The 19,098-nt window shown below is 41.4% G+C and overlaps 1 protein-coding gene across 4 annotated transcripts in view; it reads left to right on the plus strand.

Annotated features, from left to right (window-relative positions):
- LOC308122835 (adhesion G protein-coupled receptor B2-like) overlaps window positions 1–19,098 on the plus strand; it is a 72,186-nt gene that overhangs the window by 8,432 nt on the left and 44,656 nt on the right. For all 4 annotated transcript variants that reach the window (XR_013936174.1, XM_080484959.1, XM_080484961.1 and 1 more), the window contains exons 2-5: window positions 2,315–2,441; window positions 13,544–13,647; window positions 14,020–14,122; window positions 14,552–14,702. Coding sequence is in view for 3 of the 4 variants with exons in the window: in XM_080484959.1 (XP_080341085.1) it covers window positions 13,547–13,647; window positions 14,020–14,122; window positions 14,552–14,702 (355 nt within the window). In the remaining variant the exon portion in view is untranslated. The remainder of the gene's footprint in view (window positions 1–2,314; window positions 2,442–13,543; window positions 13,648–14,019; window positions 14,123–14,551; window positions 14,703–19,098) is intronic.

The following is a 19,098-nucleotide window of genomic DNA, read 5'->3' on the forward strand; positions in this document are numbered from 1 at the left end:
GCCATGTTGTCAAGGTGAGTTTGAAAAAACATGCATAATGCAACAGTTATAGCAGAATTTATTGACCTTTCACTGTATTTTGCACCAAAGGGCGTTTTTACAATTAGCTTAGTGTTGAAAATGTAGTAATTTTTAGTAAGAATTGTTTGGTTTTGTAAAAAAAAATATATTCAATTCATGTATCCTCTGCACCACGGCAAAGAAAAACTTTGCATTTCAAATTTAAAAGGTTTTATGGCATTGCTTTACCGTTCTGGTCCACTCTGTTTGACACCCCTGGCAGAGAATATTGCTATCCTATAATTTATTCTTATATGTTATCCTGTCCAATATCTCTCTAAATATTTGATCAGGTCACTCCTAAATATGTCATTTTTATAACAAGAGGTTGCTTGTTATTTTTCACGATTCTCTCGTAAAGACTAAAGTGGTACTCAGACTCAGTTTTACCAGTCAAAGCCCATCTTTTTAGTCTATCAAACGATTTGAAGATGGGAAATCTTAATATAGCAAAGTCCTTATCCAGGCAACACTTTATTAAATGTTCTCTCCATTCGCTTTCTGAGGGTACTCATCGCTATTAGCCTGGGATGAGGTAATTAAGTTCTTGACTGAAGCATTGGCGATGAAAGAACGGCTCATGTCGTACGGTCTGGATTATGATTGCATTTATTTTTCTTTCTTTTTGGAGTAATAAATGTTTACAGAAAAAAAAAAGGAAGAAAATGAAGGGCACAATCTGTACCTAATTTACAAAAAATCATTAACAAAACTACGATGTTTTCCCCACACTTTTAAAGTCTGTTGTCTGTGGATGGAGATGTAGAGTACATTGTGTTTCCTCGCACACAAATCAGAGGCATCACGTAGGTTTTCATTATGTCAAAAAAAAAAACATAATATTAAATTTTTTATTTTTGTTTTGAGAAGCCAGCCATCATCTAACCCTCCCACTCTGAACAGGTTAAACTCCCACTACCTGCAGCAGGCAGTGCAGCGATAATATTATGGTTTGTCTGTAGCAAGAATTCTTATTTCTTCATGTTTATCCCAGACAAAAAAAAAAACAGAAGAGATTTTTATTTGATGTTTTTTTCTTGACAGCCACTCAAATGCTCCACAATGAGGGTTAGGTGTTTTCAAGGGTTGTATTTGAATAAACCTATAGATTCTACACTTGCTTATTTTGTGCTTTGTAGTTTTAGAACATCAACTTTTTCACTGTAACTTGTCATAATAATTATTACAAAAAAAAAACAACTATGATGGTATTCATTTCAATATTTTATACCCTCAGCTAATTGGCTTTATCGGATGGAGTTAATCTCTCCACTGTCATCAGATCTCATCAGATAAAATGTTGCTTAGCCCTAACTGGTTACTCGCCAATGTCCAACCAAGGAGCATGGAGAAGAATAATGATGACTGTGATAAGTTGAGGGTCAGTAGTCAATTAAGTTTTCTTTGTCTTCTCCCATCAGTCATCTACGCGGCCTTATCGCCCCCCCATAAGAACATCTTCGCAGCAGCTCTTATGTCGCTCATTACATTCCCACCTTTCTTTGGCGACCAGAATAGAAGTGTATCCGGGGTTAAACATCAGGTTAATGTGCTCTGCTAACTGCTGGGGTAATTAGTTCCGTAGGAATCTTATCGATCAACCTCCGCACTCAACTTTGTAATGGGAGCGTTTATAGGGGAGTGACTGGGAGAGGGTTGGAGTGCAAATGCGGGAAAGAGGAGAAAGATGCTGCACAATTTTGTATGAGGTTCTGGACTCTGGCTTTCTTTGTAACTTGTTGAGTATCAAAGCAATTGACCATTGATGCAAGGCCTTTTCGTTTTTTTTGTCACGGCCTCAAGACTCTTGAGGTGTTCTTCCAAGTGAGGGCATGGAAAGAGAAGAAGACTCGACAATGATGTGAAAGAGAATGTTTAGGGTGCTAAACACGGAGGAGAACAAGCAGCGGGGTGACATTGGCTTCTAATGCCAGCAAAGTAAAAGAGCCTGTCAAGTGTGCGTGAGCGCTGATCGCTGAATGTTAAACCTATAGAGTGAATGGATGCACTTGGTGAACTCGAGCAGTTGAAGAAGAGACGCTCTCTGAACTTTTATTCCCCTTTCTTTCATTGTTACTTTGAGCTAGACTTTCCTATGGGCATGTGTCGTCATTTGATTTTTTTTTTTTTTGTAGGTTTTTTTCTTAAATTTGTCTCACAGTCACTGTTTTTGTCCCCTGTGCCACCCTACCAACCCCCCTCCCCCTCCACCATCCTACCCCCATCCCCCCCACCACTTTTTCTCCACCTCCAGGGAAGCTGGCGCAGAAAACTGGGGCACAGAAGGCTGCCAAACGCTCGTGTCAACCACTGTCCACACCAAATGCCTGTGCAGCAGGATCTCCACCTACGCCGTGTTAGCGCAGCAAGCTAAAGACCCGGTGAGTCACCGAATGCATGGTTTGATGTTCTCTGTGGGACTTGGGGGGGGGGGGGGGGTAACAAGGCAACTGCTACCGGGGGCCAGGTCAGTGAGCTGATGAATTTGTGTACTATGAATTTTAACAGGCAATGTCAGTCAGACAGATTTTACAGCAAAGCACAACAATCTGTTGAGGCTGTCATTTATTTTCTTCATAAAGAGATATGGTTGAAGTGTCACTGTGAGGTGTCTCACTCTATACCGAGCTCTGTTCATTGCTTGGTTATGGGCGCGTCCTGAATTTGTCAGTGTTGTATGAGCTAGCAATCGCAGCAGTGTCTTTGTTTGTCTAATGACATGATGCCTGGCCGTCACTCTGCACATTATGTAACTTTTTCAGACTTAACCTCATCATAGGTCAGGTTTTTTCAGCGAGCTGGTGATGTGTGATGTATTCAAGACGAGAAATCCAATAGAAGAACCCGAGACTTAATTGTGTCAGTTTGGGATTTTGCCTGCAGCACATAACCTGGGTGTCTATAAATACTTTCCTTGGCTTCCAGAACGTGTTTGAAATGATTAAAAAAAAAAAAGGCTTTTTATCAGTTGAAGATGACACCTCTTCTGATACATTGACCCTTTCTCCCGATTTGTTCCAGAGGTCATCCAAACGTATGATAGCTCTCCGTTCACCTTCTGCTCAGGGGTTGCCTTTTTCATCCAGAAGCTTGCAATTCATCAAATACATCACATCTCACGCCACAATCCCATTTATTCTACACCTCTCCTCAACACGAACTTAATCCACCTTATTCATACGGACTCTGTCGCTCGTGCTTTTTTTCGTGCCAGTCCCATTTCCCGTTGATCTCGGTTCCCGTAGCACTTAGTACTTTACCCACTCATTTTCACCACGTTACACTTTCATGTGTTGTTTTCACTCGAAGTCACAGCTTTTTGACTGCTATGGTCACAAAGTGCTCCCTTTAGCTGCAGCTGTTAATTTGTCTCCGCGCTTCCTTGCTCCTATTGCCCACGAGGGCAGTGATCGCACGAAATTATCAGCGAGAAGCTGGGAGATGAGTTTTGACTAAATTTGTTGTCAGTCGTAAAAATCTGCGGCGGTTTTTAGTGTTGTGTGTGTGTGTGTGTGTGTGTGTGTGTGTGTGTGTGTGTGTGTGTGTGTGTGTGTGTGTGTGTGTGTGTGTGTGTGTGTGTGTGTGTGTGTGTGTGTGTGTGTGTGTGTGTGTGTGTGTGTGTGTGTGTGTGTGTGTGTGTGTGTGTGTGTGTGTGTGTCTTGTTCCCTTTCTTAATGGTTAGTTTAGAAAATGGAGCCAGCAAAGCAGATCCCTGGTAAGCACCAGAGGGTAACTCAATGTGTCACCGAAATGAAAAGTGATTGCGAGAAAGGAAGGTTTTTTGGGGAGGAAATGTTCAACCAAACAGTAGGAAGCCTGGTCTCAGCTGGCACCAGAGAGAAAAAGAGCGAGATGGAAAGTGGATGTTGTCTGCACTTGGTAGTAATGCATTAACAAGCAGTGTCGCTGAGATAAAGAGCCACGTGCTCATGTGGACATCTATCCATGTGTAACCATTTCAGAGTACTACATTGCTTCTATATGGCACTCACTGGTACTATGAATTTACTCCTTTCTTTTTCCAAAGGCATTACTGTCAGGTCATTGTGGAGCTATCTGGCTGATGGCTTCATGTTTCCTGCCACAGTCGGAAAAAAAAGAGACCTTTTTAACTATACTGTATGTCACAGAGACAGGACTGAATGGCAGCTGGAAAGAGTTGGCAACTAGCTTGAGAACATTTATACGCTTAAGAGTCAGATATTCCTTTCGGGAGTTGGTGGAGGACATAAATAACATAAATTGGCATAATAAACTAGGCATACATACATACATACATGCATTGTTTCTTATACCTTCGAAATGGCTTTTATAAATCCTTGGGTAACATGAGAGCCTGTTTACTTTTTTTGCACAATTCTTTTTCTTCTGATTATTTGATACCTCTGCGTATTAAATAATCCATGAGTATTAAACATAAGGTCCATGGGCCAGAACTGGTTACTGTTAAGCTCCAATCTCGTCCCACATAACCACAGACTAGTAGATTCTACACATTTCAAAGAAAATACGATTTTTTAAAAAAACACATTTCTGAAGAGTAGTGGGTACAACACAACACTGATACCCGAGCTGAGATATCCGTGCTATAGGATACGTGGTTTTTTGTTTTTTTTTATAATTCACTGTACTTTGCACAAACAGGTATCATTTAAACTCACTTTATGTTTTTATTGTAATCATTTTTGGTAGTAATTGTTTGGTTTTGCAAAAATGTAATCACATATGTTTTTTTTTTCTTTTTTTGCAAACAAACACATTGTATTGTATTGTAGGACTAGTAGTCAATATTGGATAGGGTCCATTTCATCTAAAAAAAATCTATATTTTTAGGTTAAATGGTTACATATGTGTGGCTTTGCTCAGTTTCACGATAACTGTCAGAGGAAGTAACAAAAAAGTTGATTGGTTTTGTTGCAACATTTCTCAAAATTAGGTACAGAAACAGTAAATGTGTGTATTCTGTTGAAGCTGGAAGTTGTATTGCAGCTATTATTGGTTGCCTATATCCTGAGGAAGGTTTGTAACCTCCGTCTGCTTACTTTGTCACTGCAAAATGCACCATGGGGAGTTATTCTTAGCACATGTACCTTTTACTTTTTAATCAAAGAAGCGATTGTTGTAATTGTTTATAGTTTAGTGACAATTCAATCACAAAGGTTTTAAGCCCATCCACACTGTGAAAGGGTTCCAGCTGTGAGTCACTTACTGTTTATTGAGAAAATCAAAAGAACCGAGGGGGGCAGAAATAGCTTATTCAATGTTGTATATCTGTTGTGATTATTCGTGATGATAGAGACCAGACACACCGCGCTCCTTATATATGTTTTCTTTCGCGCCGTCTGCCTCTTTTACTTAGTTGATTGGCTCTGCTGGATTATTTTAATACTTTAATTTTGTCATAAAGGTCACCGAAAATGTCCTGCATTATTAAAAGCATACGAAGCAATAAAAGCTGAAGGAGTCATACTGTGAGCTATTGTGCTTTTTTTTCTTTTTATTCAACGCATTTTACTGCGGAAACAGCACACTCGCATGAGTAAAATATTTGTCAGAAGCTAGTGCTCGCCACAAGCCTAGGTGGAGCCATTCGAGTAGAAGCTGTCTTGAACGTTTGCCTGCCAGGATCAAGTCATTTAAACCGTCCAAACGGGGCTAAGCCAGGTTGATACTGATGGCATCGACCGGTATCTTAAGTTTCTGGTGAACTGTTAAATCTAAAGGAGGGGGAAAGTTAAACGCTATCTCACAATAAACAGTGCCAATCTTCAGTATCCCTCTGTATTGTAATGCCTCAGATCTCGGGGGAGTTATTTTATTCCCATCTCCTCTACCCCCAGCATTTCCCACTTTCTTTTTTATTAAGGGTCAAAAAAGGTGATGGCCTTTAGGTGAGTAACTGCGGTTATTCATTATTTTGTCCCTCAAAGCTTGAATTACTTTGCAGGGGTCTGGAACCTATTACTACACTTGCAGAAACATTAATTCCCATATTATGGAAAAAAATACGATGAAGGTGACACATAAGCTGAGAGGGTCACTCCAGCCGCTCTCTCCCGTTGCTGTGACTCCTCTTCCAGGCGAACAATATTGACTTTCCTCTTGCCACAGAGCGAGCAGGTCGGCCATGTTGAGTGAATGAGGGCTGGGAGGGAAAACCCATTGACTTTTCTGGCATTTGTGACATCTGTGAAGAGTGTGGTAGTCATTAGCGATTCATCATTTGGTCCCCAGCACCACCATTAGATCCAGTGGAGAGGACCAGAAGGTATGGGTCAGTGTTTTTGTGTGTCAATGGCTCTCAGTCAGGAGCTTTTGCAGCTTGAGCTGAGTGCACTTTGTTGCTTTAGGGTGCTCCAGAGTTAGCTTTTTACTCCAGCGGAAATTGGATTGTATGAAAGAAGGGTGAGGGGCAAATTGAATTTGGCAATGGATGGGAAAGAAAGAAAAAAAAAAAAAAAGAAATACTCGGTTGCATCCAGACATGCAAACATTGGCATCCATTGAAATAGGTATGAATCATTGCACTTTGAAACACGTACAAGCGTGCACATATTGGCACTTCAGCACACACACTTGCACTTATATGCTCTGTCCAGACTGTGCGGCTGCTGGAGCAGAGCTGAGTATCAGCAGCCCAGCTCTGACAGCTTATCCTGGGCCACGGCGCTAGGGACAAGGAGGGGGCCGAGGATTAACCTCCATGTTTAATAGAAAAGGGAGGGAGGAGGGAGTGGAGAAAGAGATGGAGGGATTTAGCAGCACTGGTGCCATTACAGGCCGTTTACAGTGGAGCGAGGGATAGCCAGTTAATCCTGTTTACTTTCTATAGCCTCTGAGATTTCCGTGTATGTGTATGTGCGAGTGCACTGCTGCGTGTGTCTGTGTGTCTGCGGAGAGACAATCACCATCAGACACAAGACGAGGGACGGCGAGGGAGACAGATGAGTTGATTGAGAGAGGTCATGAAGCAACACAATAGACCAAGCCACTTAATTTCTGAAATGGCTGCAGTGGGAATAGCAACCCTACAGATATGTCTGGACTCATTGGCTTCACAGTGCTCATAGGGATCATGGGATTTGAAGTTGAAGGAGGGATTCGCTTTATAAAAGTCAGTTTAACATTTCGTGCCACCAGTCTCTAAAGTGACTTACAAGTCGTTGCGTCGGTTCCGTCAGCGCATGAAGCCGTCATCCCGGCCGTGTTGACATGCAAATTAATTACAGCTTTCAAGTGACTCCCATCAGTACAGTGGGATTCATGGCTCGTGCTTGCCTAAGCAGGTAACAAGAAATGCGAGGTAAAAAGGTCAGCGGCTCCAGCAGCACCTGAGACCTCGGTTCAGTCAGTGTAGACGAGTGCACACAAACACTGAACAACTCGGATGTTTTTAGTTTTGATTTTTTTTTTTATCTTTTTATTTAAAAGCCAGTTCCTGCGTCAAAGTCATTTTCTCAAAATAACATTTTCTGAACTAATGTCTTTCTCCTGGAAAGGGTTGTTTTTTGCAGGTTCTTTTGTTGTTTTGGGTTGGTTTTTTTTTTTTTTTACCTGCCATGCTAACTGTCTTTGGCCTCAAAATGACCGGCTCTACTTGAGATGAATTGACTCTATTTTGCTCGCTGTCATTATAGCTCAAGGAACCTAATCAGAATGGAAACATATCAGAGCGGGCTGTATTATTTAGACCATTAATGACCACTTCGCCTTATGCTTGATTCGACTGCGGAAAGACGATAAGGATGACTGAGATGCTGCACGAAGGCAGCACATGCTTTAACTTATTACGATTTGACTGGAGACAGTGTTCAGAGAGGAAACAAGCTCTGGCCTCTCCATAAAGTTGGACCGCAAGGTTACAGTATGCAAATATCTTGCACTTGTCAACTGTAATTAGAGGTTGAGGGTTAGTAAAATTTATGAGGGGCTCTGCGTGGAATTGCAGTAAAATCTTTGAATCCTTTGTCGCATTAATTGAAGGTTAGCTAAGTGACGGGGGAGATGATGACTCAGTAAATAATAAGTGGGGAGAAAAAGAGAAATGATTAGGCTGTGTTAGGCTGGCTTGAGATGCATAATAGCTGAGTGTGCATATGGCAAGAACATGTTTACTTAATAATTACCCCATTTTAAAGTTAAGTTTCTAATTTGGATGACGTTGTTTCTTGTTCCATGGAAACGACAGAAAACAATGCCGTTAGCATGCCAGGCCACGAGTTAGCGCTGTTGGTTGTTTCTGTAATAAAACTACATACAGAGAACAATACATAATAAACAATGACGAGTACACGGACATTCATATGGACAGATGACTAAATTGGATTGATATAAAAATTTCACTTGAAAAAATTTGCTACACAATACTTTTGTAGCATACATGAAAACAGTTCAAGAGGTACTGTCTCGTTTTCCTGCCAAACTGCCGGCTTTTGACTATTTTAACATTAGCTGAAGCTGTTGCACGAACATTTACTATTTCACTAAGCTCCTGTTGAGCACCTCACCCAATGCTGTGAACAACAATATTTTTAGCCTGAATCCACAGTATCTGTAAATAACAAGTATTAGCCTAGTGTCTTTGCATTGTTGGTAGTTCTGTTTGTACTTATTGCTGATCAGTCATTATGTACACAACATCGAGACTTGTAATTAAAAGAAAAAAGATTTTAATTCTTTTGTTTCAGTAGCTGGTCTAGTAATTATGCCACAACTTGAACAGGTACGTTGTAACTGTAACAAGGTACAAATTTCCACTAACAATAGTGATGATCGGTAAGATGATCACCTCCTAATTAAAATTCAGTATTCCTTGAACCAGCGAGGCTCCTTACAGCACATCTACTGCATGATGAATCTACAGTATTACCAAGTAAAAGATTAATGGCACTGGCCTTTTGTTTGCACTTTATTTTGAGGGACATCATCTCCTTGCTGATTTTCCGTGTTTTGCAACAACAAGCAAAGCAACTTTCATAAAAAAAATAAAGGGTTCAAAAGAGCTACATGCAGCGTATAAGGTTATCACTGCATATAAAGCTTTACTTTTTAATTCCCTATGTTGGCTGTGCAGGCTATCACCAAATGAAGGTGACTTAAAGCCTGTCAGGCTGAACCCTTGAGGGTTTGCTGAATTGATTAAGTTGTATTATTTTGCAGGCAGAATTTACCCGGTGCCACGACAGCAAAACGGGCGTCTGAATAGCAGGATTGCTAGATTAGCAAGATGGAGTTTAAAGTCTCCGCAGGGGCACGGTCCTCTGCTTCGCTGTGCTTGTGCGGCCTGCGTTCACCGTGCGGGGACAAAAGAGGCCTTGAATTGGAAAATGCCAACTTTTCAGGAAATGCTCCGCATTTCACAAGGGGCAGATTTTTTTTTCCGATATCCCACATACTATAATATACCCTGCAAATGGCACTCGGTGAAAACAATGGGTTGGCTCGACCGCACGTTTTCCTCGTGAGAGTCCTCTTTACTCGCGCGGTGCTAGCGTCACGATGGTGCGACGATACGACAGTCAACATTTGTGCTTTCCCCAACATTAAATTCACATGTTTTTCCGGCGTCGCTGCGACGGCAAAAACAAGCAGCTACAACATTTATTACACATATCATCATCATCATGGAAGCTAATTTGAGATAATTACAAAGTGCCTAATTATACATTTAGTATGCATTTATAATTGTATTTCTAGCACCTGCTTAATTTAGGTCCAGTATTCCCTCTCCGATTTGCTTGTGTTTACCAATTCCTGAGGGAAACGCGTCGCTCTTTAGCAGCTAAATATGCTACAAGCTTGCTGCTATCAGTTGGTAATTGGATGCTAAGTAGAATATAATCAGTTGGTAGAGATTCGGTCTGAACACGGTACCATGCACTTTGTATACAGTAGAAAGTGAAGTAATGGTTGAAAATTAGATTTAGAAATGCTAAAACACAGGAAGGAATTTTTCGTGGAGACGTACATATGAGAGGAATATGTTTTTATAGAAGTTTTATTATAAGTTCATATTAAGTAGTGCAAAGATTGTGAGCCTCAGTCAAGCTTTGTGTATATGCACAAATATTAGGATACCAAATAAACATGGTGGAAACAATTACAATCAAACCTGACTCTCACTGACATCATGGTTTTGTTGCATATTAGCTCATGTTCAAAGAAATGTGAAAGTAGAACTGGCAGCACTGCTTGCATGTCTCTTCACGCTCTCTCTCTCCTTTACTTTAGAAACAGTGGCATGTAAGATATATCAGTCAGTTATATTTGCCTGTGACCCGCTTTACTCTGCCTCTGAACAGACATTAACCAATCAAATCAGTGAATGCATTAAGTACTAGCCAATTAGAGGAGGAGTAGGGCGGGTCATGGTGTCAATATCCAAGAAAAAATAAAAAGGTTATCTGGCTTGTGGATACTGCTGAAAAAAAAATTCCCAGTGTACCTGCATATACCCTGGACAACTTTGCCTGTTCTCAAATTTACCGTCAACCAAAACTTGGTTCTCCACAGTCATCTTTGGCCTTCCCCAAAATGCTCTTATTGGTAGAGACGTGTTTATGTGCAATAAAGTTATCGTAGGCGGTAACCTAATGCGTTACAACCATAACCCGTCAACTTGTCCAGCCCTAATCATTTATTATCAAAATTAGGAATAAGCTTTTGTGAGAAGCTGTAAATGGAACAGTAACAATATTTGTAAAAACACTCAAAAGGAGTTGTGCTTTTTTTTTCCGTGAAAAAGAACAAGAAAATAACCAAAGATGTGTTTTCATACATTACAGTCATAGTAGGAGTGTGGCTATTTATAGAATGCATGCTCGAGTTTACGTTTTAGAAAAAAAAAACCACAAGGGTCAGAAGACAATGCAATAAACTTTCGAGATGATGAATAGCCGCCACGACACTTTGAGCAAGTTTCCTGGTGAAGCTAATGAGCAGGATGCAGAGTATAACCAACACGTGCAGCGTTGTGTAATCTCAGCACTTCATATCCTCGTTGCAGGAGAAAAAACGATGGGAGGAAGGCGGTAATGTACAAATGGACATAGGAGTTGTGGGTAAGCGCGGCACATCTCTAAGAAGTGAGGGAAGAGCGCGGGGGCGGGGGAGAGGGGGGGGGGGGGGGGGGTGGCAGCTGGATAGGTAGGAATAGAGGGAAGAGGAGTGTCAGTGAGAGGAGATAAGTAGGTTAAAATTCCTGAGCTGAAAATAGCTATCTTCTCCATCACATGGTAGCCAAGCTGCCCAGGGGAGCCTGGCCATATACAGCCGAGCCTCGGCACACACTCTTGCTCCATCTGTATTTTTCTCTCCCCTCTCACACACATACACACACACATGCCACACACACTCACAAAACGCATGCTACTACAATTGCAACATGATATCACAGCGTCTATTTAGGGCAGGATTTTTTTTAATTTTTTTTGTTTTGTGCAACACAGTAGCTTCGGGCTCGGTGTGTTACGTTTGTGTTGTGTCTGTTTGTGTGGTTATTTCCGATTTTCATTTCCTCTTTTTGTAGCATCCCTCCAACGATATGAAATTAGACTCTTAATCTTATCACAAGCAACCAATTAAGAACATGGCAATAAACAAATTGACCACAATAAAGACTAGAGGGACAATTTGAAGACGTATGTTGAGTAAATTTACGAGCAGATCATAATTTATTGCATTACCTTTCTTGTCGAGGCTAATTCGAGACCCAGAAAGAGAAAAGGAGATCCAATCGGCCTGGGAAGTGTGCGTACGTGGGTGTATGAATGTGTTCCCAAGGCACCCCGCATGTTTGATCTGTCATACCTCAATAAAACATGAATGCCTGCATATCCTTTGACCTTCCTCTCTACATATCAAACACAATGAGTGTCTGCTGTCTTTCACTGTCCTCCTAGGCTTTGCCTGCTTCTTGAAGCAGATGTTTGTTATATGCCCTCTTGCTCCTTTTTGTGGTTCTCCTCTGTCTTATGAGGTACTTCTGATTATGTTTCACCTCCATTCTCGTACCGGTGTGTGTGTGTGCGCGCACTCTATTGGTATTCCGGCCTATTCCACTTTCCTCGGGAGAAATTGTCTTCCTTTGATGGGCCAGGGAAAACCACTAAAAGCAAAGCTTTGGCTCTCTCGTTTTTGTTTTTTTCTGCTTTACCCCTATCTATTTCTTTATCCTCCTACTCTTTGCTTACATCTCTCTCTCTCTCTCTCTCTCTCTCTCTCTCTCTCTCTCTCTCTCTCGCTCTCTACCCACTTCTCTCTCTGATTTTCTTTCCTCTCCTACTCTTTCTTTTTCATTGCGTTCTTTAGTCGTCTCCAAAGCAATAAAGAAGCCCTCATTCTCCCGTCTGTCCTCTGCATTCAGCTAATCTTACACAGACACAGACACACACACACACACACACTTACACACACATACAGTGAAGCCGAGACACTTACTTTCAATTACTTAGTGTATCTGCTCGGACGTGCCTTTGTGTGCGGTTATGTTCTTTATTTGCAGCAAAAGACACCTTGTGCGACAATGTTTGCATACAATGATAAATCTTTGGCATGAAAGGCGAGGCCAGCCGCGGTGGGAGGTAAATTGAGGTAAATTGTGTGATTGAGAACTAAAACGCAGGCTAAACATCAAGCCCATTTGGGACGCAGCGGGATGCATGCTTCTCCATGCAGCCTTATTTGTCTGTTCTTCATCCTTTGAAACACACACCTCAGGAGCCGAGTTGTACTGTGCACCATGACCTGAAATTCTTAATTATGCCCCGTAGTGGATTGTACTGTACACTATTGTATGAAATCACAGAGAAGATTCTAACGGGTGCACGATGGAGGCAAACAAGTGAAAATAGGCAATAATGAGCCAACGGCAAGAGATTGGTTTTGGGGGACAAAAAACTGTCAGTCATCATAAATAACAGCAAATTTAGGCTGCAATTGTAATCACATGCTCTGTCGGTGACTCGGTAAAAGTTCTGTCGTTATGAATGCACAGTCATCAATCCAACTGCAGTACTCTTAACGGATAGCAAGTTTTAGGCTAGTGTAATTATGTGTCATCATCAAACTCCGTCTATGGTAACAGACTCATGTAATTCTAATTAAAGGTAATTGCATATAATTAGCAGAGGCTACCAAAGGGATTAGAACTAAGAGATAGTAAGAGTTATTAGATACTGTAAGAGTAAAATGGGAAATTTTCCAAGTATCACTTTCATCTTTTCAGAGAGCCAATTTAGTCACTCATATTCGTCTATGCATAAATATATTCCTACATACCTACGCCTGCCAACCTACATAACTCCACTTCCCAAGTGCCTACCTTCTTCCACCGACCTACGTCTATTTACCTATGTACTACCCGAGAAGCCCAGCTCTTGCACTGTCGAGTCACTGCTTTAAATGTACTTATGCCTTGGCTCGCAGTAATAATTGGTCTTCTCATTCTTCCTCCCTCTTTTCTCTTTCCTTCTCAACTCTTTAGGACATGGGTCCCACCAGCATGCCCTCTGTGCCCCTCATGGTGGGCTGTGGGGTCTCTTGCACTGCTCTCCTCATCCTGCTGCTAATCTATGCTGCCTTCTGGAGGTGAGAGTGCTCACATTGTATATACACATGTTTACAACCAAAACATGTTTATTTTTCATTTTATATATATATATATATATATATATTTGTCAGTCTAATTTTGAAAACTCTCTCCTGTGTGGAAGTACTCTGCTGTGCCAAAGCACCAATGAAGCCTAATAAAGAACAAACGGCTCAACTACAGCAGGGGGTGGTGATTAGTTAGGATATTTTTTGTTTTTGTAACATGTATGACAGATGGTAAAAATCAAGCTGGTGACTCTGCGGTGTCCGGAAAGTTGCTGTTCAGTCCATCAATCTGTCATCAAGACCTAATTGAAATGTCTCTTCACGCTCTCTCTTCTTTACTTTCATTTATCCTTTCCTCTTTAGGTACATCCGATCAGAGAGATCAATCATCTTGGTGAATTTTTGCCTCTCCATCCTGGCCTCCAATTTATTGATTTTGGTTGGACAATCACAAACGCTTAGCAAGGTAAAGGTGACACAGAAGCAAATCTTTTCCCATGCATCTCGCCAAACACTTTTCCCGATCCTTGTAGCAGTGCTCTGCACCATGGGCGTGAAAAAAAAAAAGCTGAGAAACTAAAACTGTCAAAAACTTGCAGAGGGCAACGGCAGTCAAGTCTCGTACGGACATTTTTGACATATGGTTCACCTTGACTCAGCGGGACCGCACTTTGTGGTGGACAGTCCTGAGCGAAATCTAAAACGCAGCAGAGTCAGTTTGACTTCTGACATTTCCAAACAATAATATGCTTAAATCAGATGTTACTTTGTCCTCTGGATTTTGCGAAGTTTTGCTTTTTCCTCCACTGACGAGTTTTATATGGTTTGAGGTCTAAAACGTCATCAACCAATGACATGCCTTTCTTTTCTCCACGGTGTGTCCTTTCTCCTTCAGGGCCTCTGTACTGTGACTGCTGCCTTCTTGCATTTCTTCTTCTTGGCGTCGTTCTGCTGGGTGCTGACTGAGGCCTGGCAGTCCTACCTGGCCGTCATCGGCAAAATGAGATCACGGCTCATTCGCAAGCGTTTCCTGTGCCTCGGCTGGGGTGAGTACTCACACAAGGGATGTCCTGCAGACGTAGTAATGCAGAGAGTAATCCTGGCACTTCATTGGTCATTCACATTTGGTCTTCGATAACCTGGTCACCAAGACAGGCCACAGCATAATTCAGTCAAGGGTTTGCTTGCAGAGATGCTTAGGTAGCTATTGAATCTGACTATGTGATGTTGTTGAGTATTGTGATAATAATACAATTTGCAATAATAACCGGTATTTAAGTCAGTTATGTCAAGGCCTTTATGCCTCAACGTTTCTTCTAATAAGAGTGTTCTTTCTCTCGTCACTAAGATACACCACCATTCATTAATAACACTGTTTTCTAACTACCCAACGTTTTCAAGAGAAAACAGAAAACTTTCATTGCATTTTGAATTTTTTCAAAATGCTCTCACTGTGTCCCCATGTAAAAGGGAAAACCTAACTTTTTTTGAAAACGCTCCAGCTCCATTGCTGTGTAAGCACAGCACCTACTAGTGGCCACACATGAAAACAGCATCATTTTCAGCATTGCCTTACTTAATTGTGACAAATGGCACCTCTCTTTCATATTTAAAATTCTGTCATTTTGAATTTGCACACCATGAATGCAGAGTACATGGTACAAAGACTAATTGCAGTTCAGTCAGTCTTTTGCGATATTTGTATTGCGACAATGTTAAATCTGTGATATATTGTGCATCCCCCACTCACAACAGCTCTTTGAGTTCTTTTACACTTTCCCTGTATAGTCATCGCCTCCCTCCTCATTTTACTAGACTGCAGTATTTTACACAAAGGAGCACATATCACTGATCTGTGGTAATAAAATAGACTCACTCTCCTCTGTAATTACATTTTTTTTTTTTTTTCTATTCCCAAACTGTGTATGAATAGAGCTGCGAGTGCTGCCACATATTTTTGCTCACCTGAAATAATTTCAGTTTCACTTGTTCTCCCTAATGGATGGTGGGAGCTGCTTGTGCTTCCAAATAAAATATCTGGATTCAGCTTGTGACAAGGATAAGATGCAAAAACAATGCCTGTTCACTTAAAACGTCATGTAATCAGGGCCGAAATGCTGGAGTGACTCTCTACAGCACAATGCACTTTTTTGTTTCGGAGAAGCTCTCTGGACTATTATTTTTTTAATGTCCTGTTGATAATATTAGCTTAAATATCACATGTATACCTAAAGATGTGTTTTTCTAGTTTTATTATCAGATCCAAAAATGACTTATTGATCAACATGTAGTCAATTGCTAAGTGATGCCCATCACAGTACATCGCCGCATACGAGATCCAGTCGGAGATGATTGAAATTATTTGGTCGAGAAGTGAGATGGAAGGTATTTGCAATTGGAGTAACAGCGGTTAAAAAGGTTTTAGTTTCCTCGCACACACGCTAGAATGACGACACCCATCAAGGTTCAGACACTCATAAGTTGGTTTCACTTCAAGTCGTTTGTATAAGTTCTCCCGCACTTTTCCATAGAACAGTAATTAGTCAATGTACGTATATCTTATTCCATCTTTTGACATTATACTTCTTTCATCATTCCATCATAAATAGTATTAAAAAAGGTTGTCTTTGATTTATCTTTCATCGTGACTTGCAATAAGGTGTTATTGATGAAATGAATACTGCATGACTTTACACGGGTTCATTTGAGCAAATTTTTGCACCCCCGCGCAGTGACTTCAATGATTTGGTTTCCCTGGCATTAGCATGTACTGCTATATGCATAAAGAAGTGATGTGATTTCATATGCATGTTTGCAGGATATTGGAGCTGCATTCTGAAACAAACTGTTCAAAAAGGAAAGAGCTTGAATTATTCATAAAATCAGTGTCACTGTGGCATTCGGCCCCCCCTTTACTCGCAATGCAAGCTGAAGTGGTTTCTCTTAATGAAACTACAGCTTGTCCTTTTGTGCCAGATGATTTTAAATTATTTTTTTTTGTAGCATATGGCAAATGAAGATGCTTTCATGAATTAGGTGCTGATTAGAAGGCTGATGTGTGACGTGCATTTGTGATATATCTCAGCGCAGGCTCATTTTACATGAGAATATCCCGGCTCATTCTGTTGTCAGGTGGAGATTGTTGGCTTAACAGTCTTCATCTGTTGCGTTCTCATTTCCACCCCATTCTTCTTTGCTGTAAGCGGTTATTTGCAGCTGGATTTCCCAAATGATATTCATTACAGTCTCTAATGTAATTCTGTCAAATTCACCCAGCGCTAGATCCGAAGTCTCTCTCGCAAACGATGTCACTCTATACATTGAGAGCACAGGTAATCTCACTCGCAGTACCATTCAGCTGTGTATTGCTTCTTTTCCCTTTAGCCCCGATGTCATTCTATTATGTTGTCCTGTGAATGCGCTACAGCCTGGTGCAACAGGCACCAGGGATGTTAGAGGATAATCAAAACCTACGATAACATCTGCACAGCATTGGCAAGATGCTTTGAGATATCCGCACAAATTACCAACACAACATAGTCGAGCAGTCACTGGCGCGCACACACACACACACACACACACACACACACACACACACACACACACACACACACACACACACACACACACACACACACACACACACACACACACACACACACACACACACAGCCAGAATGTCATCACTTCAGGGGACTTTACATCAGCTTACATTAATTTCCTCTCAAATTATTTATATGGATGAATACAACTCTGCTCATGTGAACCTAACCTAAACCTTCATCCAACCTTACCTTCATTTCAAAATGGATTGATTCATGTTAGGTACACTTGACCTTCGTCCCTATATTTTCAGCGAGGTCCATCTAATGTCTGTGTTAACAGATCATCCATAATGTGGTTAAAACATACGCCCCCACACAGATGTTTGTACAGCATCACTTGTGGTAGCAACACAATGATGTAATGCCTTGGCTTTTCAAACTTTGTTTAATCATAACAAAAGTCAGATCCTATACATAGAAAGTATATACATTTGTTGTCGGGTTCAGCATTTTTTATCCCCACAGCAATCTGAAATCCTTAAATGTAATGAGCTCTCAGGTTAGGGACCTCACAAAGAGAGTAAAACTCATGCATGCACGCGCACACGCACGCACACACACACACTGGCTACTCATTTGACTTGATATTGATCCCTCCGCTCTAATCTGCCAAGTCACCGATGCCCTTACCAGATACAGCAGAGGGAGAATGTATAGATTGTTGTACAGTTAAAGATAGAGAGATACTGACGCAGTGTGCGCGGGTGTGTGTGTGTGTGTGTGTGTGTGTGTGTGTGTGTGTGTGTGTGTGTGTGTGTGTGTGTGTGTGTGTGTGTGTGTGTGTGTGTGTGTGTGTGTGTGTGTGTGTGTGTGTGTGTGTGTGTGTGTGTGTGTGTGTGTGTGTGTGTGTGCGTGCATACGAGCAGGACTTTGGTCTATAGTGGCTGATGTAGTAATTGATACACATGGAATGCATGAAAAAGAGCGGCGTGGTAAGGCTCAAACAGCTTATTATCCTCATGTCCATTCTCCACCTCCCCACCACCCAAAATCGTGTGATTGAAATCAGTTGCCATGGAAACAGGCGATTTGGATGGTGACAGGATTCGTGTTAGATCAGCCGTCGAACGTGTGAGCCTGACATATAAGTGTGCCGTTACCAGATTATATAAAGCTAAACTGTAGATCGATGGTGTTGACTAATTGAAACTTTGTGCAAGCTGGTTAGTGGACCAGCCTGGCTCTCCACCATCTTATTTGTTAATGTTAATGTGACTTTTTCTAATTGCTTTTCATTTGCAGCCATAATCACAGCTTTGTTAATTACATGAATATTTCAGAGCCAAGCTCATTATGGGGCCCAGCATATTTCCTTCTTTTTCTGGCACACTCTCCGCAACACTCAGTCTCACTCCCTTTCTCTTCACAATTTTGGACACCCACACACACACACATATGCAGACACACACAAATTGCTTGATTTGGCTAATTAATGCATGCGTTATTGACCACTTTCAGTCACACGTCACATTTTTATAAACTTCCTGTAACATGCTGAAACTCTCATATTGTTACCCACAGACACGCACACCTATACGCTTGCATGCGTGGCTCACCTGGGAATGTGTTCATTTCCACTGTACATGAAGAGACGAGCGTTCGCTACAAGGAGAGTGTCCTCAAAAGAGTGCGACACGGGGATCCAAGCCTGCTATTCTTGCCTGCAGCTAGACCATGTGTCAAGGAGCACCTGCAGTGCACCCACAGTCGGTTTCAATCACACATGCGCATGTTACACGCTATTGCATTGCTGCGGAGAATCTGAACTGGTAGAGCTGTATGGAGTTGTTCCTCACTGGAGAAAAACCTATTTGGTCAACGTGCGTCGTCGCCCCCA

The sequence above is a fragment of the Lipophrys pholis genome, assembly GCF_963383615.2.
Source record: "Lipophrys pholis genome assembly, chromosome: 17".
NCBI classification, from domain to species: Eukaryota; Metazoa; Chordata; class Actinopteri; order Blenniiformes; family Blenniidae; genus Lipophrys; species Lipophrys pholis.